The sequence below is a fragment of the Phlebotomus argentipes genome, unplaced genomic scaffold (genome assembly GCF_947086385.1).
Source record: "Phlebotomus argentipes unplaced genomic scaffold, Phlebotomus argentipes genome assembly contig_2, whole genome shotgun sequence".
Lineage (NCBI taxonomy): Eukaryota > Metazoa > Arthropoda > Insecta > Diptera > Psychodidae > Phlebotomus > Phlebotomus argentipes.
In genome coordinates, this window is record NW_026776162.1 from 4,347,704 (window position 1) to 4,368,411 (window position 20,708).

Consider the following 20,708-nt stretch of genomic DNA (forward strand, 5'->3'; position numbering starts at 1 on the left):
GCGGTTTCCTGACATTTCCTCCAGCGTGCAACAAGTTCCCCAACATCCAGTGCACCGACCTCACAGCCCAGCAGAGCGACACAAATTTATTCAGTGCCAGATCAAATTTCACCTCCCACAGCGTCCGCCACGCTTTCCTGCCCCTGATTGATCATTTTCCGTCGTCGATGCTATGGTTTTGCATTAACGGCCAATATTTGGATTTTAATAGCTTTATACCATGCCAAAAATGCTAATCTCTGTTGCTGTGCAACGCCCCGAGAAGCTGTTGTGTTGATATCAATATTGGGGCCGTCGGAGTTTAATTTACTTCGCAACAGGTGGTTGATATCGATGCAATTTACAAGTCCTCGTCTTTCTGGGCCTCTGCAAACGCGTGAGCTTCCGTATGCCCGGGATGGTGGTCTTGCCAGCGCTCTTCACACAGCACAGAATGCCCTCCCGCCGGGATGTGTGCGTGTGAAATTGGGAGAGAGAGACAATGAATCCCCGACCAGAGGCGTCGTCACCACCCACCGTCATCCACCCCCAATTTAGTCATTCACCCTCGCCCTCCGCCCCAACTACACAGCCTTTCCTCCCTTATATTGAATTGTGGGTTAATAATCCCCGGATAATTGGATCTGAAGTGTGGATTCCCTCGTTTACTTTGTAACATTTATTTCTTGACACTCGCAACGTGGGATAAGATGGTAAAACATGATCTCCACCCTCGCCCAATATATATCCTTTCGGAATGCAGGTACGTGACGGAAATGTTGAACTTTATATTAATACAACTTCCATAGTGAATGATGTATGCTCGAGATTTACCCAGAGTTTACTGCTCAGTTGACCTTAGAAAGAGCACACAGTGCGCTTGGGTCTCATTAAAATCTCATACATCACACATTGAAGATAACAACTTTGCAGACTATACAAATTGTTTCGGATAAATAGAGTCTCAATATCACTCAAACGCAGATGTTTTGTACGCTTTTACACCCTCATTGAATGGTTTCGATCACTCCGTGGCTTTGCGTCAGTATTCATCACAGTGTCCTGTGAAGCATCGTCACCCAAGGCAATTTCGCTTGCAATTGAAAAAGAATTGCATTAGAAGACGAACTGCTCATAATCCAGTTACGAGTATGCAATTTAACAGCAGCGTGATGGAGACAAAAAGATGCTGAGAAAATATTTCATTAAGTGGTATTTTCCCCTCTTTTCAAGCCAATTAAAATGCTGCCATTCCGTCGAAAATATATTGTGCGAATGTATACAATAAAATTGGCTCAATAGAAAAAGACTACAGCGTGGTATAGTAATGAAAATTCCCTCCCCAGCTCTGACTAAATCCAACATACACACCCTCAGATTTATTATGGAGTCAATTAATTTCCTCTACGAGGCTTTTAGGGATTTCTCATTCTCGTCCCACACTCTAAAAAATCTCTGTTTCAAATCTAAAAGCTCTCGTCATTGGGAAAAAAGTGAGGAATTTGTATTGTTGAACACATCCCACCCAATCGATTTCACTTGTATACACAATGCCACTCCGTCGCTTTTGGTCCTCTAAACACTGCCGCAGCTAAGGAAGTCTCTTCGCCTTTGCCTGCGGTTTTTAAAGTACGAGCGCGCCAGATTACACATTTGAATGCAAAGCCGCAGTGAAACGAGGGAAGGCAAAAATAAAACACTTTAGTATTTTGTCAAGTCACTCTTCATCCCGAATTCATCGTCTATCCGCCTTTTTTGTCATCACCTCTCCCCCCCGAAAGACAATTCCCCCGGGCCGCAGTCGGGGTGGAAATAAAGCAAGACAGCCATTCAGGTAATAGGGAAAAAAGAGCCTCCGCAAAGGACTAATTTTGAGAGTTTAATTTCGCGCAAATTCCACATTTGACATGAAACGCGCCGTGGAGTGAGGGAACACGCAGTATTGGGTGAAAATCAGTGAAAAAAGTTGCTCTCCGAGGAGTGTGAGGGTGCGGATGGAGTGGTGGGCGAATCTGCTTTGGAAAGCACGCACTTTTACCCCCAACCACCGCGTGGAAGCGTGATTGAAAATTCGAGTGCGCCATCTAATGCTGTAAAAGTTGAAAGCACATCATTATGTACAATAATACATACATTATCGTATAAATTCAAATTGTTCCCATACTTTTTTTTCTATAGTGATTCGACAGGAACGTGAAAGTGCTCATAAAGATGTGCGGAGAATTGAAGGGGGATGAAGAGAGACACATTTCGAATCGAGCAACAGATAGACATGTTGTATATATCGCTCAACTTGTTAACCCCCATGCAGAAAGCATCTTCACCATCTTCACAATTGTGCGGAACTTTCACAATCATCTGGCATTATATTTGAGTCTTCAGTGCGTTTGATATTTCCATAACAATGTGAAACCATTTAAAATCTTTTCAGTACAAATTTAAATACTCGTAATGGAAAAACTTTCAAGCGCCAGTGCAATAAATCATTGGAAATTGCATGCTTTTGTAGGATTTTCCCTTATTTTCACATTTCCCACTTTCCCACCCTCTTTTTTCACTCGAATTTTGCATAACAAGCGAAACAGGAGATTAACAATAATAATGTGTGGATTGAATTCTGTAAAAATTAATACCATAATAGAATTGTTCATTATTTATTAGCATTATTAGACACTTTCCGGACTTCCAAATAACTCCATAATGCTTCATTTCATTTGTATTCTGACAAATATTTCATTTCAATATTATTTTTCAACACAATTGCGCAAACCTCCCTCTTATTGTTTAAACTCAAAATGTGATGGGATCAAAGCAAAATATTCTGGACATGAATTCTGCATGGCAAAAAATCCATCAAAACAAAGGTGTCAATAACAGGGTCACTCTAGCATTTTTAATATACTTCATATTCATCAAAATATTCTCGTCCTTGCTCAAATTCATTTTTCGTCAAAATGCTTCATGTAAAATATAGGGCACAAATCAATAATGAAACAGTGACAGAAAATTGATTCGTTTAGTAAGTTAAAATTGCCATCAAACTTTTTTATCCACCCGTGTTTTGGTATATTTGGGATTTGAGAAAATTTCAGTAAAACATATTCTCTGAAAATGCTGCGACTAAAGTATTCCGTACAACTTAGCATAAAGGAAAATCGTGACTGTTTTATCTCTGTTACGGAAAGGTGTGTTTGACGAGAGGGGCGAAAGAACAAAACTTTTCACATTCTTACTACGACACTGCGATGGGGGAGTGATTATTCCAATCATTTCTGTATGGATTCGACGAGAGTGACTCAGGCAAATGCTGCTCAAGTGGAAAAATCATGATCTTCATCGAGGGACAGGAAGGAGAAGGTGTGCAGAGTGTCAGAAGGGCATTTTCTCTGGAGTCATGGCGTCAGTGGAAAGGTGGAAGCAGTGGAAAACAGAGTGAATTGAAAATTTCACAGGAATTTCTGTCTCTATTGAAAGGCACACAAATACAGAGTGCGGCAATGAAAGTGCAACACTATTAATCATGCTCATTTACCATTTCACAATCGCTTTGGGGTGTTTTATACCAATTATATTATGATTACGAGAACTTATATTTCTCTCAAAATTTACAATTAGTGATTGATTGAGGGAAGTTTCCTCAGTCAATTCAAACTTTGTTCTGAAATTATCCAAGCGTTATTATGCATAATGTAGTAATAATATTATTTATGTGTTTCTGCAATTAAAATACGTCTTCTCAAAGTTTCCAAAATAAATTGATCAAATTGAAAAAGTTTAAAAACACTGGGTATAAAATGAAGAAAAACACAAAGTTGCGATCAAGTTGTCACACTCTGTATTCATAGCATTTTCCATTAAATCTAGGTTGGAATCTGAAGTGCAAAAATATGGAAGAAACGCTTACTGCAATTACTCACATATGAACTGATGCTCCGGAAAGCTCCGCTCGTTCCTACATCACTAAATCATATATTTGTCTTTTGTGAGTTTCGTCGCCTCGTCAAACTGATAACAAATGTGAGCATACGGAAAAACAGCTCCTTTGCATGGGGGCTCTCCCGCTCTGTCCTTCGCTTGGTGGGAAATTTATTGTGAAATCCTGGGAAATCTATTTTCGTTTCGCACACACACTGTTTCGCCGTCATCCACCAGCTAAATAAAAACTTTCACTGCTCTCCCGCCAGGATGAGAGGCACACGCTCTTGCCATATACTGAAATATGCCACCACTAGTTGATTTTCCCCCCGAAAAAAAGGCAGACACTCAGATGGAACGGAAGGAGGATCATTTCCTCCATGTTTCGCCACCCGATTATTTTGCACATTTTTCCCTCGACAGACAATTACTTCAACTTCCTCTTGACATTTTTTTTCCATCGCCCTCCAAATTTTGCGGGGACATCCAAAATATCGCGCACAATTTAATTTTCACTCTTGAGAAATATATTCACTCCCCAGTAAATGCCACGGGCCATCACAGTGCCCAGTCATGAGCTAAAGGAACCTCCCGAATTTCCCTCATTTCCGCACTGAGCAGAAGAAGAAAAATGCAGAACAGAAAGTGGCATGAAAATGGAAAATAAATTGAATTTACAAATTTCACAGCTCAAAAATGCAAAAGAAAAACTTTTCCCAAACAATTCTCTCAACTACAATTTGAAATGCAGATGCTTCACAAAAGAATGTCGCCATGTAACTGCACACTCACGAGACGGTACAAGGAGGCGTGAAGGGCGCAACAATTCTCACAAGAATCACTCCAATTAGCAAATCACTAATCCTCGAGTGTCGGCGGAAAAACACCCCCAGCGAGAGCTCAGCCCGTGATGCCAGGGAGCCAAGGCTGTCCCGGGAGAGAGACTTACGGATGCGAAAATTACCTCTTAAGTGCGTTCTACCGCTGTTCGCACACGACTAAAATTTATTGGAAATGCTGGAAAAGCGCGCCAGAAGCCCATTCGATTGATAAGCGACATACACATTGCGCGTGACAGAGACGACGAGCTTTCACAGCCCACCCCACCGCCCACCCGCTCTCTCGTCTACGTGCTTTCCACTCTGGGATTCCTCGCTCTGCTCGCGCTCTCTTTCCCGCCGCGCGCTCAACCACGTCAACCGAGCGCCAACTGACAAAATATCCCTTTGATTCTTTAACATCTCTTCTGCTCCACAAATTATATTTTGCATGCCACGGAATACCTCATTAAATTACAATTATGTCACAGGGTGTGTGTAGTGAAACTTTCTCTCTCACGCCGCTCTCAATGAAGAAGGACTTTTCTTCGCAGAAAGCGCGCGCGGAAGTTCAAAGGAAGGTATATCATGTTTTGCACATTATTGTGTTAGAAATATTCACCCATTCACGCTGGTCGATGGGCATAAACGGGGAGGGAAATAGTTGAGAGTGTTTTCAATTCTGTCTCCAGAAACTCTTTAGAGCTGAAGTGCTTTCACGGAATTTATGCGTGGTCAGGCGTTGTAATACAGCTTTTTATTTATTCCCGATCTCGTGTTTTTTATTCCACTGCGAATGGTGGGAAAAAAAGCCCTGATCAAAAAAGAGGTTGATATAGAGAAATACTCTTTGATTTGCTGAAAGCCACGGTGCATCATTACTTAAATTAAGCAAAATAGAGGCAAAGAAACAGAAGTGAAGCACTGTAAATAAATTTAAATACAGCCAGGCTCACAAGAAATATCTTTTCTACCCCCCTATATAGACATATAAATTCAGTATTACTTACATTTCTCCTCTTTCACGACTCCTCCAGAGTCGAGCTCACCCAATTTGCTAAATTGAGACTCGAAGGGTAGACGAGCAGCACTGCAATACGTTCATTTCCAAGATTCCATCGTAATGAACTCCTGCGAGTATCCCGTTGCAAGTGTTGAGTGGAAAATTGACGAGATTTTTCAATCTCTGCCTTTTCATCGCAAAAATTCCAATATCCGCTCTACCAATTTCCCCGGGAGCATAAAATGATGTTCACAGCAATAAAACTTCCTCACATATTTCCGCTTTTGATTACCGATCACACCATAAAAATCCATTTCATTACCAGCAACAGACCCTCATTGTGCATCGTGCGCTGTGCTCTCGTCATAATGCTCTTTTTGTCCACACTTTTCGAGGGTCCCTCGATAAAACAATCGATTGACAAATCCAAATAATTACCGCCCATTCAGACAGTCGACGCCAATTAAATGCACTTGTGTGCAAGCATGATCTCTAGAACAATGAAGGTAATGAGCGGTGAGTAAAATTATTACATTTATTTCGGTGAATAAAATTAGCATGAACAATCACATAAACATGAATAAAATTAAATCAAGGGGAAACTTTACTCAATAGTCATTTTCATATCTTCAACGGCGATTGACGAATCTTTATTTCACTAATATTTCCAACTCATGCTTGGTTACTTACTTAGGATTTCGAAGGACTTTCCACTTTGGCATGCGCTCGAGTCACGCGAGCAGGCGCTTCTCCGCTGTCCTCGTGATGGGCGAGGTGCTTCTTCAAGCCACTCCGGCAGGTGTACGCCTTGGGACAGTGCTTGCACTTGAAGGGTCTCTCGCCCGTGTGCGAGTTCATGTGGATCTTGAGCGCTGAATCCCACTTGAAGCGCCTCAGGCAGATGAAGCACTGATAGTTGGCCTCAGTGGTGTGAATCCTCTGGTGGCGCTTCAGATCGCTGGACTTGCGGAAGCCCATGCCACACTCCTGGCACGTGAATGGCCGGATGTTGTAGTGCATCCGCTTGTGGATGACGATTTGACCCTTTCTGGTGAAGCGCTTGAAGCAGATGTCGCACTCAAAGCGCTTCTCGCCCGTGTGGCAAATTGTGTGCTTCTTCAGACAGGATTTGTAGCGAAACTCTCTGCCACAGATCTCACAGGCGTAGCTGGCGGACGGCTCGCCGAATCTCGCTCTTTGGCAGCACAGCTGGCTCGAGCGATAGTGTTCGATGATCTGCTCGGTGGATTCGTGCGTGAAGGAGCATCCAGAGCAGCAAAGCAGGGAATTTTTTGGCCTTTCGTGGGTCTCGCCAAGATGCGCCTTGAGAGTGTCCACAGTGTTGAAGGCTCTGGTGCAGAGGTAGCACTTGAAGACTTCCTCAGAAGTCCCCGCGGCGTTTTCTGCACTCTGCTGAGATGTTTTCATGCACCTTTCCGAGGTGATGTGAATCCTCAACTGCTTCAGCTTGATAAAAGCCACATTGCAGTGCTTACACGAGTACACTTTGCCGATGTCCGACGTGTGGAGCATCATTGACTTGTCCAAGGCGTGCGTCCGGAGATGTCGCGTCAATTTGCTGGGAGATTCCACCAAAACGCCACAGATCGTGCACTGATGCCTCTTCTCGCGGATTCTCTTCTTTGGCTCCATTTCCTCATACTCCATCAAGTACTCTATTTCCTCCTCCTCCCCAAACTCATCTTCCTCCTCCTCATCCTCCTCTTCCTCCTTCTCCTCAACTTTAACAGGTTTCTCACTCAGGTCATCCGACACGTAAATCTCCTCCTTCACCAGGACCATGCTAATCTCCGGAATCGACTTCTCTTTCTCCACTCTTCCAGCCTGGGATTTGCTGCTTGTCACGGTGCCCAGGAGAGTTTTGTACGATGCCTCGCAGCGTTGCTTGAAGATGTGAAAATTCGTGAGTTGCGAGGCGCACATCCGGCAAATCGACTGCGGCAGCCCATCTTTGGGAGAGTACTGCAGCCAGGAAATCAAGAAAACCGTGAATTTCTAAGCATTTCTCGAGCATTCTCACCAATATTTACCTTTATGTTCGCAAAGCCAACAGCAACTTGCCAGTATTTCGTGTCTTTGGAAAGCTTGTCGTCCAAGTGAACATCCTGCTCCTTTGTGAGGCATAGTCGACACACTTCATCACCAGCTGAAGATTTATTGGTCATTTTCCGCTTATTTCTCGTGGACTTTTCCATTTTTCACAAAAACGAAACACGCAGCAGCCAAAACAAACCTTCCCATATTCGACGACTTCGACTTGCCTGTCAGTTTCCCCTCCACTCAGCGCCATTTAGACCACTTTCCACTTCGTCTAATAACGAAGTTTCCATACACATTTATGGCATTGTGATTTTCCTTGTTTTCCACCCCAATTTCTTTAACTAATTGATGTTTAACTCTTCTATGATCAATCGATCTTTGATGCTGAACAGAAACTATATTTTTTAACTCCCTCTTTGGTGTTTTTTCTCCTTTTCTTGTTCTTTCTTCTCTCACGCGCCCTAGTGGGATTCGTGATTTCCAAAACTCTGCAAATTTCCATCTGGCAATACTGCGCTGAAGCGTCAGATTCATTCGGAGTGTCTGCAAAACAAGTCATGAATTCCATGGTGTTGAGTGAGAAGCAAACAAAATTTTTGATTCAATTTATTAACAATGAGCCTTTATTGTGGAGAAAACCAGATGTGTCTTCCGGGAGAACAATTGAGCAGGAGGAGAAGTGGCAGAATTTGGCGACGCAGCTGAAATTAAGCGGTAAAACTCTTGTTCAATTACAAAAACCAATCCCAATTCGGCTGGCTTTTCGGAGTTCAGCTAAGATACAATATCATAGTATTCTATTAAAACCATTAAAATATACTTTCTTTTCAGTTTTGCGAGTCAAGAGCGAGTGGATGGCATTAAAGAGGTCCTACTATAATAGGAGGTCGAAAGAAAGTCTTAAGAGATACGTCACACGAGGACGATATGCATCGAAATATTTTGTATTCCATGATCGCCTGTCGTTCCTCGATGAAAATTTGAAAGAGTTTAAGTTAAGGTTTGAGTAAAGCTTGCTTACTCTTTTCATTCTTGGTGTACTAATTGTAATTTTATGTTTTCTAGACCAAGCGTCTGTTTTGGGAAGCAAAACCAGCTAAACAGAGCCGCCGAAGGGCTTTCAACGGTTACTGAAGACTCCACCTCTCCTGACCACCGAGGAGCTTCCTCGGGACCGTCTTCTGCACCACAGCAAACTATAAAATTGGGCAAGAGTTCAGCAGACCCAATTGTGACCGTGCGTCCAAAGGATTCACAGAAGTCTCTAGCAAACACAAGTCTTGGGAGACTTGAAAGTACTCAAAATTCTTCCAGAGCTTCTCTGAGGAGTCTTGATACCACTTCTAATGCAACAACAAGTGTAGGAAGTCAACGTGTGGCACAAAGTGGTACACCAAGGAGAAATCGTCTCGAAAATCGAAGGCATATTAGGAAGATTTTCGAAAAACTCGATAACGTCCTGGATTTTACACAGCGCACACAAGAAGCTCTTCTACGTGATGTCAGAGATTTGGAGGAGAACGACGGGGAATCTCCCAGAGACTCAAGTGTAAAGCAAGCGTTCCTCGAGTATATACGAGTTTTCATAAAATCTGTGCCGGATGATAAGTTTTTCGAATTCCAAGACAAAATCATGAGTGTTTGCAGAGAAACAATGCAGGAAGAACAGACTGACCAATAATAAAAGTTGCTGAATCTTCACGTGAAAGAAAGAAAAAACTGATATAATTCATATTCATAATACCTCCGTTGTATGAAGGCAAACCCCTTTATTGGTAGTTTAATGATTATTACATTAGTGATTCTAGTTAAATAAGGATGCACATGGTTTTTACAATTCTCTCTTTCCCCTTTTGCAGTGCAAATGCATGGTAAAAGCCGCAAAAGAAGAGCATAAAAAGTCACTAAAATTTCCACTTAGAGATCAAATCCGGACGCTCGCGATCAATTGCAAACCTCCACTTCGCCCTCGATGTCCGGATGGTTGGCGTAGTGCTTGATCAGACCGCTGTTGCTGGTGTACGCCTTGGGGCAGTACTTGCACTTGTACGGCTTCTCGCCCGTGTGCGAGTTCATGTGGCACTTGAGCGCCGTGGGCCACTTGAAGCGCCTCAGGCAGACGTGGCACTGGTAGTTGGCCTCTCCGGTGTGAATCACGCGGTGCCGGATGAGATTGCTGGACTTGCGGAAGCCCATACCGCAGTCCTGACAGACGTACGGGCGCAAATCGAAGTGCAGTCGCTTGTGGACGATGATCTCGCCTTTCCTGGTGAAGCGTTTGAAGCAGATGTCGCACTCGAAGCGCTTCTCGCCCGTGTGGCACACGCTGTGGTTCTTCAGGGAGGATTTGTAGCGGAACTGCTTATCGCAGATCTCGCACTTGAAGCGGTTGTCCTTCTCGCCGGATCTGGCTTCTTCGCCACACGATTGACTCACGCGATAGTGCTCGATCATCTCGTCCGCGGACTCGTGCGTGAAGGAGCAACGCGTGCAGCAGAACAGCGGATCACCGACTCTCCCGTGAACTTCCTTCATGTGAGCCTCCAGGCTCTCCAGAGAAGTGTGGAATTCGAAGCAAATGTAGCACTTGAAGCTCTCCGATTGCTCCTGATCGGTCAATTCAGGCGTCTCCTCAACTGCCATCATATCCACCACTGCAGGCTCAGAGACACTCTGACCAGCGACTTCCGAGGGCGCCTTGTCCTCCTCCGGCTGATAATCCTGATTGCCCGGCATTCGCTTGCATCTGCCGCTCAAGAGATGGATTCTCAGCTGCTTCGTCTTCAGGAATGCCATGCCGCAGTTCTTACAGGAGAACACCTTGCCTATCTTGGAGCTGTGCAGCACCTTCTGGTTGTCGAATACGTGAATCCGGAGATGCCGCGCCAATTTGCTTGGCGATTCAACCAGAACGCCACATTCGTTGCATTGGTAGTTTTTCCTACGGATTCTCTTGCCTTTCGGCTCAGTGGAGTCCTCCTTCTTGGGCTTCACCTTCTTCACCGGCTCCACAGGCTTCATTGGCTTCGCCTCCACAATCTCAATCAACTCCTTGTCGTTCAGGATGTCCTCGTCCGCGCCATCGCTCTCCGGCAGGATGTCTCTGTCGTCGAAGTGGTCAGAGATCATGCCATCCTCCTCCTTGACTAGGATTGTGCTGAATTCAGGGATAAACTTGTCCTCCTCGAGGTAATCCACGCCGAGGTCGTTGGCAAAGTTCGACATCAGAGTCTCATGAGATGCTTCGCAGCGCTGCTTGAAGATGTGAATATTGGACAGCTGCGAAGCGCACATCCGGCAAATGGACTGCGGCAGATCGTCATGTGGAGAGTACTACACCCAGAGACGCAGAAACAGTCAATAAAAGAGCATTTCGCGTGGAAAATATTTCAAGATGCTCACCTCAATGTTCGTAAAGCTGATGGCGACTTGCCAATATTTTGTGTCTTTCGCCACCTTCTCCTCCAGAAACACATCCTGCTCCTTGGACAAACACAGGCGACACACCTTGTTGCCCTCAAGGGAGCTGCTGGCCATTTTTCTGGGAGTTTTCACTGGGTTTTTCGCAGAGAACAATGCACAGTACCAACCAAAACAAACTTTCCCGTGACACTTCGCTATAATTCCCCTCCATTCCACTTTCGACCACTTCCGCGCTTTCAGTGCGTTCCAGACTGCAGGGGAAATTGGAAATTGTCAAAATAAACAAAAGGGACTGTCAGATTGTGGCGTTTTTTCAGGACGAATTTTCCTGGCTTTTTCCCAGCGAAAATGGATAGATTTGCTAAGCTGTGTCGCCTGTGCTTGTCCCCGGAACAGGAGGTGTCACTGTTCTCCGATCTCGACTACAGCAACCGCAAGTTCTACGAGGTGGTGATCTCCTTCGCGAATGTTCAGGTTGGTCTGGCAAGTTCCACCCCAGTGGAGCCTCTCTCAGCTCTAATCGCCCCCATGGGGACTCAGTTCTCCGTTACAGACGGCCTGCCACACATGATATGCAAGATGTGTGCGTCCCACCTCACAAATATCGATCTGTTTCGGCAAAAGTGCGAAATGTCGCAGAGGAAGCTGCTCATGGAGAGCCTGTCGCTGGCCAAGAGTGTTCCGCAGCAGGAGAGCCAGACACTTGATCCGCTGCTGTTGGGCAGCCAACTGGGCGGAGAGTTGCTGGAGGAGGATGCACAGACAAAGCCGCTCTACGAGGCGACGTATTCTGAGTCGAGCAGTACAAACTACCAACTGGAGTCCGGAGAGGTGAAAATAAAGTCCGAGGAGGTGGAGGCCAGCAAGCGAGTGAGACAGAAGAGCAATCCCACGCTGCGGGTGCGCCCCAAGCGATACAAGTGCATGCAATGCAACAAATCCGTGGAGTCGCCCAGCAAGCTCGTGAGGCACATGCGAACCCACGAGATCCAGACGCACATCATCGACTCCCATCGGCTCTACACCTGCAACTACTGCACCATCCGCTTCCGGAAGGTCAAGGACATGCGCACCCACATCAAGGCTTGCTCTCAGGCACACGGCCAGGACTTTCAGAAGCTGCTCAAGGCGAAACCACCCGCCGCGGGGCCCCCCAAGTGCGACTACTGCGATCTGCAGTTCAACAGCGACGTGGAGCTCAACCATCACGTGGAGAGCTTCCACGCGGATCAACGGGGCGGAGGGCAGCAGTAGTCGCCGGAGGAATGCGGCCGGGTAATTTTATTAGTCAATAAATGCTGCCCGCGAGATTTCATGCATTTTGCGCCTTCGACTATTCGCCATATTATTTTTATAGCAAATTGGCGGCGTTTTCCAGCGGGCACGAAATCTGAAACATGCGTGTTCACCACTGGAATATGTCGAAACATGTTTGATTTTCCACGATTTTCTCATGTTCATTTGTTGTGCATCGTTTTCTTTGTAATTATGAATGTAATAAAATTTTCAGAGCTTTTCAAGCAGTGCATTTTAACATATTTCTTCTATGTTTCACTCTTGCTGCTTCGTAGAAAAGCGGCTCTCGATTTCGCATTGACGAACCCCTTTGTTTCTGGGGTTTTGACTGTCATTCGGGCTGAGTGCTGTTGAAAATTTCTCGGGAGTGAAAATGGGCTTCGGAGACTATCCTATTGAGTATAATCCCAAGGTGCACGGTCCCTACGACCCGGCGCGCTTCTATGGAAAGCGTAAGTTAGCAAACTTTTCCTGGGAAGATGAGATTTTCTTCTCGGTGTGATTATATAACTTCACCGTCCGGGAGTTACTCAAGACTTCGTGGCCTCTTTCAGCTGACACTCCGTTCGGGCAAGTGAAGCTCGGGGAGCTGGGAGCATGGCTCGGGAGGCGCAATAAGTCTCCCCAGGCAGTGGCCCAAGCCATGAGCCGCGCCTGGTGGCGATGGCAGCACAAGTACGTGCAGCCCAAGAGGACGGGAGTCGCTCCCTTTTTCCAACTCACCGTGTCTGCGATGATCTTCTTCTACTGCATCAACTACGGAAAGATTAGTGAGTATCGCGCGTTTTCCTTCGGCCTCTCGTGGTGCTCATTGAACTTTTGGTACTTTTCAGAGCGTCATAGGAACTACAAATACCACTAAGTGGGGTCTTGGCCCTCAATTTCCCTCCCGGAGTGGCGAAACAGGATGGGCAATGAAATTTCAGTGAGTCATGTGCTTAGAGGAGGATGTAAAATGGAATAAATAGATCTTTCCTTGCGGGAAAAGCAGTTTTTCAATTTCCATCTACTGGCCCTAACCTCATTGGTCAGTGTCGTCATTGGTCGTCATAACCTCACATTTGGAGCAGGTGGAGGATTTGTTTGGGGAAGGAAATATCCAGGAAACCACAGTAGTAAGTGCTGCAGTCAAGGATTTTGTTTGATCAATAAGTCTGCAAATCCGTCTTTTCAGTGTCCACAAGATGACTGAGTCGTTCTTGGGTGATTTACGTGCAAAACTCGAGCAGTTTTGCACGGCGCTCACGAATCCGGACAGGAGAGTGCGTCAGAGGGCTCTTCAGGGATTGCTGGAGTTGTGCCAATCGGATGAAGTGAATCCGGAGAATGCCACAGACGTCTTCGACTACATCTATCTGCACATTCTCAAGTGCTACAGCGATAAGTACGAGAGTTGTCGCACAGTGGCAGTTTCTGTGGTCTCGGAGATGCTACAGAAGCTTCCGGAGAATGAATTCTATCTGTCCTACGTGATTCCCACCATTGCCAGAAGAATTGGGCAGAAGGAATTGGTGGAGGAGTCTGAGGAGTTGCGTTTGCAGCTGCTTGAACAAACCACTGGAATTGTCGGGAAGTATTCGATGCGAAATCCTGCCTTCGCCGGGAAGGATCCTCTCCTGAAGGCCTACAATGAGATTGTGGACATTCTCCTAAAGACCCTCACGGACTCCTATCCAAGCATTCTGCGTCAGAGCTGCGTTCTCATCGGAGAACTGAGCGTCGCCACGCAGAGTTTCCACTACAGAGCGGAAGTCTTGACGAATCCTCTGCTGGCACTTCTCAAGCATCGACACTCCCCCATCCGGACAGCAGCTGTGGAGACCCTGGGAATTGTGGCACTACATATCACCACGAATACCGACTGCATCGTGAAGATTATCGTGGAACTCAGCAGATTCCTCATGGATGACTCCCCGAATGTTCGTCGGGAGTGCGGCAGAGTGGGCTGTCGCATGCTGCTGGACCTCCGGGATCGCTATGGACTGTTCGACAGGATCCTGCCACTCGTTTTCGGTGGTCTGAGCGACGAGAGTCCCGAAGTGGCACTGGAAATTGCTGAACTGTGGGAAAAATGCGGCCAGAAGTTCTACGCTGAGAATGAGAAGGAACTCATGAGGATTGCTCTGGTCGATAGTGCTGGAGAAAACTATCCGGAGGAGTGGAGAAGACCCACGTTGGGATGTCGAGCCATTGCCCAGCGTGGCTTCAAGATGATCAACATCATTCTGCACGAGATGGAGGAGTGGAAGGAAGAAGTTCGTCTGCACGCCACACTCTTGCTCACCCAAACTGTCCTGCATGCTGAGAAGGCCATTCTGCCGCACCTGTCGGACATCTATCCAGTTCTGGCGAAGACGTGCATGGATGAGAATCGCTGGGTGGCTTCAGAAGCTGTGCGAGTGGCTAAATTGATGGGAAGTCTTGTTGATTACAGCGATTGGAGCTCCAGAGCGATGGAATGTCTGGAAAAGTGGCCAAATCTTGGGTATCTCAAGTGCTTCATTGCGATGTTTGTCGGCTCTGGGCCAGAGAAGTGGCAAGACACAGCTAAAATCGCTCAACTTCTCATCTCTCTGGCTATGAATCTCGACTACAACTTCCAAAACCACCTGCTGATGATCACCGAAATCCTCGTGAGAGAGTATCAAGTCCGTGGCCAAGAACAAGCTGAGATTGAGAGAAGTTTGTATCGAACTCTAGTCACAATTCTCGCCCTCAGCGAAGAGGAAGCCATCCAGGAGAAGATCGAAGATGCCCTGGAAGCCTTGGCGCAGCCATCTCAAGGGAATGTGAATGTCTTGCATGTGAAGCATCTCGAGAGCGTTGTGTCATCCATCGAAGATCTCGACAGTACAAATTCCGAACGAGCTGAGCCCATTCTCTGTCTGTACGGTCTTCTGGCGCACTGTGGCTTCCACATCCCAGCCTTTTCGGCACTCCAGGAAGCCGTGGAGACTGTGATGACTCTTGGATCTCCAGAGGCGAAGGTGAAGATCCTCTGTGGCGTGTCCACGGCCATGTTGAAGTGGCGCGAAACGATTGTCACGAGTCTGGAGGGAAGAGTGGCTCTGCTGAGGGGATTTCTCGACACCAACATCGTGCCTGGACTCGTGTGGAAGGCGGGATTCAGTGCGGAATCCATTCGTGCAATGTGCGTGACTGTTGTGGCTGCGGCAGCTCGTGGAGCGGATGAGGAGTGTTTCGTGATCATTCCTGAAATCGCTGATCATCTCATAGCTCTCTTGGATGACAATCTCGTTGTGATTCGGAAGTACGCTTTGGCTGCCTTGATGGCATCTGGGCCACTGCCTTATGAGCCACTGAGACTCATGGCTTTCGGCTTCCTGGCCAGATTCGATGATCCCAGTGCGGAGATTCGATGTGCCGCAGCTGCGGCGCTGACGACGTTGAAATTAAAGGCGGGATTGGAGATTGGTCAGGCGGATGCGTGGCGAAAGGTGGTGAAGGAGATCTTTGCGAAGATTCTCATCCATCTGGATGATCCGGATGAGCGACTGAAGGCTGAATTATTGGGTGAGTTTCTTATAAGGTTTTTATTTGATAAAATACATCGTTCTTTTTGCTCTTTAAACATAAATTTGTGGATTATTGAAATCACTTTACTTTAATTTGTCACCTGCAGAGACGGCGAAATCCCTGGGGAGAGATCACCTGGCGGAGTTCCATGAGGTCTTCGGTGGCATTCCAGAGAGCTGCGCTCATGCCAACGAAGTGAACGACCTTCGTGCGGCGATTGAGAAGTTATCACTGGAGAAGTGTGCTTGACATCGTGGTTAATTTGCATAATCCTCCCATCTGTGTTTGGCAAGATCGGTGGCAAGAATTACTGGGTGGTCTTCAAGTAGTCATTAATGGTGAGGATGCGAATGTCTCTCTTCTGGAGTGTTGTGGCGCAGTTTTCGTTCGCAAACTCCAGTCTTATCATGTGAATTGGCTCCAACTGAATGTAGCCATTCTTCGACAGCGAGTAACTCTTGATGTCTGGATTGTTGATTTGGATGTAGACAAAAATCGCCGGCGCTCGAGCCTTGACCTCGAGAGAGATTTGGCTGACGGAGAAGCTGCATCTGTTGGACGCCACAACGACGTCAATGTGTGGATTTACGATTCCCTGGGCGTCTCTCAGCTTCTCCGGGAAGATGAAATTAGTGGAGATCAGTCGACCTGAGGCGTCTTCGAGGAGGAAATAGAGAAAGCCGGATTTTTCCATCACTTCTGATCCGAAGATATCCACAAAGTTGAGAGTGTCCAGAATCACTGCAGTGTTTTCCTCCTGGAAGAGAGATTTAAATGCATTCGTCAAAATAGTGTGTTGAAGTTTTGTGAGTTTTTTGGTAGGATTTGGGGCAATTCGTGAGATGAAAATGCAATAGAAGAGTTCCACAAGTTAGGAATAAATGGAATTGAGAAAGACATTTGATGCATTTTTAGATAAAAGCGTGTGTGAATGAACAATTGATTGATAAAATTCCTGCGCTAATGAAGTTGTTTGATTGCCTGTAAATCGACATGTTATCTTTCGAGTGGTTTTTTTCAAATAAATTACATGACTCACTGAGAGTCTTTGTTGAAAGAGAGTGATCATATTAATAAAGACTAGAGATTCAATTAGAAAAAAAAATCGTCTTCACTTACCATGTCCAGTGACCATGATTTCTCCAGTTTCACATCGAATCCCGCCCAGTGGTGCAGATGCAATCTCACCGTCAGCTTCTGCGTCTCACCCAGAGAGTCTCTCACCACGTAAATCCGGAGGTTCTTCCGCGGATCCACCAGCGGAATGATGTGCAGCGGAGCCATGAATTGCTTCACCCAGTGCTGGAGAATCTTGTAGTTGCCGTTCAGCTCGATACTGGACCACGAAGGCGCCACCCAGACGTCGTTGAGCTGCCAGAAGAGCGCCCCCATGGTGTTCATGGGGCCAATGCGACCGGCGCGATACACTTCCGTCTCTGTCTTCACGGCCATCGCCTGACTCACTTGACTGAAGAAGATGTACGCTTCCAGGACTTCCTTGGGATCTCCGGATAGAGTCTCCAGCGGCAAGTGGCGCTTTATCAGTCCATCAATGGGAAAATTCCTCAGCGGAGAGTGTTGCCGATGATTTATCATCTCACTGATGTTGTCCTTTGGCGCAAGGATGCTCTCAAAGGCATTCAACGAGGGCAGACTCTGGAAGCCGTACTCGGAGACGAATCGAGGTCTTGGGTAGATTGAGGGATTCCACGCGTCCAGGTCGTAATTGTAGTAGTGAATATCGCCAAAATGCCAATCCTGAGGATCCTTGGATATCCAATTATCCGCCTCTGTCTGGCGTCCGTTTGACGGAGACGAGCTGAGACACTCTCGCCAGGGATCATGAATTTCCACCTCCTTCTTCACCACATCGATGTACAGCTGACGATATTCCCGCTCAAATCTCTGCCGATCGCCGCCTGTGTGATACCAATTCTGCACCAGAGCCACTTCATTCTCATTGTTAGTCGCCCAAATGGCCACACTCGGATGGCTCTGAATCCGGCGCACATTCTGACGCACTTCCTCTTGTACAGACGCCAGGAAGTCCGGGAAGACTGGATACATGGCGCAGGCGAACATGAGATCGTGCCAGATGAGAATCCCATAAGTGTCTGTCAGCTCATAGAAGCGATCATCCTCATAGAGACCTCCTCCCCAGACTCTGATCATGTTCATGTGCGACGTCTTCACGGCCTTCAGGAGATGCTTCACGTGCTGCATGCTGAAGGACTTCTCCGGCAGAATGCTGGAGGGAATCCAGTTGGTGCCCTTCATGAAGATCGCCACCCCATTGACGCGGAAGTAAAAGGACAATCCCTTGCCGCCATTGTCTGGCGTCTCTTCCTGCACCAGTTCGATGGTCCTGAAGCCCACCTTGATGCTCTTGGACACTTGCTCCTGCTGTAGCTGAACAATTGCATTTCCTCTGGTGCGTGGAATGTTTCCGGGATCGAAGATCGCTTGGAGCACATACAACTTCTGTCTGCCATAGCCATTTGGCCACCAGAGCTCAGCATCACTCCTGGGAACATCCAGAGAAGCGGTCAAGGCCAATTCTCCACTCGCATCCGTCTTCTCGTCCACCTGGAAAGATTTCTCGCTTCCTGGAAAGTCCACGAAAGTCAGTTTGAGCGTTCCTTTGACATCATTGACTCCACTGCCAGCCTCCAGATAAATCACCAGATGCACATTCCACAGATCCTGGGCTCTGTCCTCCTCCAGCTGCACTGTGATGTCTCTGATCACCACTGAGTTGTAGTACTCCAAGACGACGGGTCTCCACAGTCCGGACGAGGGAACGGCTGGTCCCCAATCCCAGGAGAAGCTCGCCTGCATCTTCCGCAGGAAGTTCATGTGGCACTCACCGTTGTACACGTTGGGCGGACATTCTGGAGGAGTTGTGGGATGTTTCCCGGCCAAGTATTTCGCATAGATCACAGGAGATTTTATTCTCACCGTCACAGTGCAGAAGCGCTCGAAGATGGATTCCACCAGCAATTGCTTCACATCGAATCTGTAGCGTGTGAACATGTTGTCCAGCTGAACTTTGCCATCCACTGTGGCTAATTGAAACCCATTCAAGTACACTTCAGCCACAGTGTCCACTCCGTGGAGGGTGAGGATGATGTGCTTGGCGGCCAGAACTTCATCGGTCACTGTAGAGAAATGTGAATGGGTGAAAATATCCTTCGATTGAATTAATCTGTGAGAACAAGAAACTTCCATAAATTCATTTCCATGTTATTTTCACCGGTTAAATGGAAATTAAATTAGGTATGACCATTGAAATTCCATAAATAGCTACACCACTTCATCATTCATTTGACCTTTCGTCTAGCAATCAACGCTTATGTGTTCTTTTTTGCAAGACTCACCTGTGAAATTGACTGAATATGCCCAATTATCCATCGCAGCCCACCTGAGCTGCACATCATTGTACGAGTGCAGGACGGAGTTGGTGTAGCCGGCATCTTGCAGTGCCGAGTAGACACCGGAAGGCAGAGAAATCCCATTGATGCTTATGCCTGCGAGTCGAGAAAGAGAGAGAGAGAGTGGGAATTGATTCACTAATAGGCGCATTGAACTTGAAGGCGCGCTTCTTCTTATCGCCCACACTCAATTCACTCTTGCACTTCAATTAATCCCCCCCGCGACAGTACTTTTCCAGCTCTGCACTCACTTGTGTTCTCGCTGTGCAGACTCCAGCCGGTGTTGAGGACGATCTGGCTGGAGGATGTGGACGCCACCAGGTACAGCACCAGCAGTGTCATCGTCGCTGCGGAGCTCATGGCCCCAAAATACCAGAGGCACGACATTGGGAAACTTCACTCCTTCGCCTTTGCCGCACAAGTCGCCACTGAATCCACGCTCTTCTGCCCATCGAGAGTGTCTCCTCGGCCACTGGAGCTTATCACACACTCCCTCTTGCGCTCTCTTTCTCGCTCTCTCCACTCACGAAGCGCGCAAAGTGATTCTCCGTGGGCATTAACACACTGCAACCAACGAGAACCTCCGCCGGCGACCCACACACAGCACGCAAACCCATCGGAAGCACAAATTCCCAGCTGTGGAAGCTCTCTTGCATCTGCCGAGCAACCGAAGGGCAGATTATATCGATTGTCCACCACCTTGTTGACACTCTATCAATAAACACTCCGCTATACATTGAATATATTTGTATATTCTCTCGCTCTTCGGCTCGCTTTCTTCACATTGCTCAAATACAAAGGATACAGCAGGCATTCTCCGCCCAATATTTGTTTCTTTCCATTATGAAATATTACGAAGATTTAGTGGTATTTAATAGTGATACAAAAAATTAGCAATTTTCTCGCTATTTCTCATTATTAAAAAATTATTAAATTTGTTCTGAATATATTGTCGGCATTGTAATTCCCTCTCAATGTTCTTATCATACCGAAATGGCAGAATCGCCGTATCTCATCTGCTCTCATTTCTCAACCTCTTTCGCGTGATAATCGTAGAAAATGGAAGGAAGGTTATTTTTGAAAGAATATTGTCGAAAATTTCTATGCCAACAAGTTATGCGCGCTTTCATCGATATTGCTCTCAATCTTCTAATCCAAGATTTTTGCTTCTTCTTTTTTTCATTTCACAATTTACAAAATATGCAATTACAAATTATCTTCTTTTTGTTTCAAATGTTCAGGCAC

General features: G+C 46.5%; 6 protein-coding genes across 6 annotated transcripts; 4 read left to right on the forward strand and 2 right to left on the reverse strand.

Moving 5' to 3' along the window:
• Positions 1–6,259: 6,259 nt before the first annotated feature.
• LOC132264914 (zinc finger protein 420-like) lies at positions 6,260–11,344 on the reverse strand. The gene is made up of 5 exons (XM_059765253.1): positions 11,179–11,344; positions 9,729–11,109; positions 8,233–8,319; positions 7,767–7,936; positions 6,260–7,698 (listed from the first exon to the last, which is right to left on the reverse strand). The coding sequence occupies exons 1-5, from the start codon at positions 11,311–11,313 to the stop codon at positions 6,406–6,408; spliced, it is 3,066 nt and encodes a 1,021-aa protein (XP_059621236.1). The 5' UTR covers positions 11,314–11,344; the 3' UTR covers positions 6,260–6,405.
• Positions 8,314–9,722, forward strand: LOC132265064 (uncharacterized). The gene is made up of 3 exons (XM_059765512.1): positions 8,314–8,490; positions 8,608–8,776; positions 8,842–9,722. The coding sequence occupies exons 1-3, from the start codon at positions 8,334–8,336 to the stop codon at positions 9,455–9,457; spliced, it is 942 nt and encodes a 313-aa protein (XP_059621495.1). The 5' UTR covers positions 8,314–8,333; the 3' UTR covers positions 9,458–9,722.
• A 65-nt stretch (positions 11,345–11,409) lies between the features above and the next one.
• LOC132265065 (zinc finger protein 184-like) lies at positions 11,410–12,679 on the forward strand. Its single transcript, XM_059765513.1, has 2 exons — positions 11,410–11,673; positions 11,740–12,679. Exons 1-2 carry the CDS (start codon positions 11,548–11,550, stop codon positions 12,451–12,453), a joined length of 840 nt encoding a protein of 279 aa, XP_059621496.1. The 5' UTR covers positions 11,410–11,547; the 3' UTR covers positions 12,454–12,679.
• Positions 12,680–12,784: 105 nt separating this feature from the next.
• On the forward strand, positions 12,785–13,482 carry LOC132265068 (putative ATP synthase subunit f, mitochondrial). The gene is made up of 3 exons (XM_059765516.1): positions 12,785–12,947; positions 13,050–13,265; positions 13,329–13,482. Exons 1-3 carry the CDS (start codon positions 12,869–12,871, stop codon positions 13,355–13,357), a joined length of 324 nt encoding a protein of 107 aa, XP_059621499.1. The 5' UTR covers positions 12,785–12,868; the 3' UTR covers positions 13,358–13,482.
• A 42-nt stretch (positions 13,483–13,524) lies between these two features.
• LOC132265062 (dynein axonemal assembly factor 5) lies at positions 13,525–16,281 on the forward strand. The gene is made up of 3 exons (XM_059765510.1): positions 13,525–13,610; positions 13,670–16,029; positions 16,139–16,281. Exons 2-3 carry the CDS (start codon positions 13,680–13,682, stop codon positions 16,279–16,281), a joined length of 2,493 nt encoding a protein of 830 aa, XP_059621493.1. The 5' UTR covers positions 13,525–13,610; positions 13,670–13,679.
• On the reverse strand, positions 16,023–20,113 carry LOC132264915 (beta-mannosidase). Its single transcript, XM_059765254.1, has 4 exons — positions 19,715–20,113; positions 19,410–19,559; positions 17,152–19,190; positions 16,023–16,903 (listed from the first exon to the last, which is right to left on the reverse strand). Exons 1-4 carry the CDS (start codon positions 19,848–19,850, stop codon positions 16,340–16,342), a joined length of 2,889 nt encoding a protein of 962 aa, XP_059621237.1. The 5' UTR covers positions 19,851–20,113; the 3' UTR covers positions 16,023–16,339.
• Positions 20,114–20,708: the final 595 nt, after the last annotated feature.

Coding starts and splice junctions, on each gene's coding strand:
- LOC132265064 (XM_059765512.1), top strand. CDS start 8,334: ATGAATTCCATGGTGTTGAGTGAGAAGCAAACAAAATTTTTGATTCAA. Junction 8,491..8,607: donor GACGCAGCTGAAATTAAGCG/GTAAAACTCTTG, acceptor CTTTCTTTTCAG/TTTTGCGAGTCAAGAGCGAG. Junction 8,777..8,841: donor TTGAAAGAGTTTAAGTTAAG/GTTTGAGTAAAG, acceptor TATGTTTTCTAG/ACCAAGCGTCTGTTTTGGGA.
- LOC132265062 (XM_059765510.1), top strand. CDS start 13,680: ATGACTGAGTCGTTCTTGGGTGATTTACGTGCAAAACTCGAGCAGTTT. Junction 16,030..16,138: donor ACTGAAGGCTGAATTATTGG/GTGAGTTTCTTA, acceptor TGTCACCTGCAG/AGACGGCGAAATCCCTGGGG.
- LOC132264915 (XM_059765254.1), bottom strand. CDS start 19,850: ATGTCGTGCCTCTGGTATTTTGGGGCCATGAGCTCCGCAGCGACGATG. Junction 19,560..19,714: donor TCTGCACAGCGAGAACACAA/GTGAGTGCAGAG, acceptor CTCGACTCGCAG/GCATAAGCATCAATGGGATT. Junction 16,904..17,151: donor AATCATGGTCACTGGACATG/GTAAGTGAAGAC, acceptor ATTTATTCCTAA/CTTGTGGAACTCTTCTATTG.
- LOC132265065 (XM_059765513.1), top strand. CDS start 11,548: ATGGATAGATTTGCTAAGCTGTGTCGCCTGTGCTTGTCCCCGGAACAG. Junction 11,674..11,739: donor TCTCCTTCGCGAATGTTCAG/GTTGGTCTGGCA, acceptor ATGGGGACTCAG/TTCTCCGTTACAGACGGCCT.
- LOC132264914 (XM_059765253.1), bottom strand. CDS start 11,313: ATGGCCAGCAGCTCCCTTGAGGGCAACAAGGTGTGTCGCCTGTGTTTG. Junction 11,110..11,178: donor TCAGCTTTACGAACATTGAG/GTGAGCATCTTG, acceptor CTCTGGGTGTAG/TACTCTCCACATGACGATCT. Junction 8,320..9,728: donor CGAGGGCGAAGTGGAGGTTT/GCAATTGATCGC, acceptor CTTGTTTTGCAG/ACACTCCGAATGAATCTGAC.
- LOC132265068 (XM_059765516.1), top strand. CDS start 12,869: ATGGGCTTCGGAGACTATCCTATTGAGTATAATCCCAAGGTGCACGGT. Junction 12,948..13,049: donor GGCGCGCTTCTATGGAAAGC/GTAAGTTAGCAA, acceptor GGCCTCTTTCAG/CTGACACTCCGTTCGGGCAA. Junction 13,266..13,328: donor CATCAACTACGGAAAGATTA/GTGAGTATCGCG, acceptor GGTACTTTTCAG/AGCGTCATAGGAACTACAAA.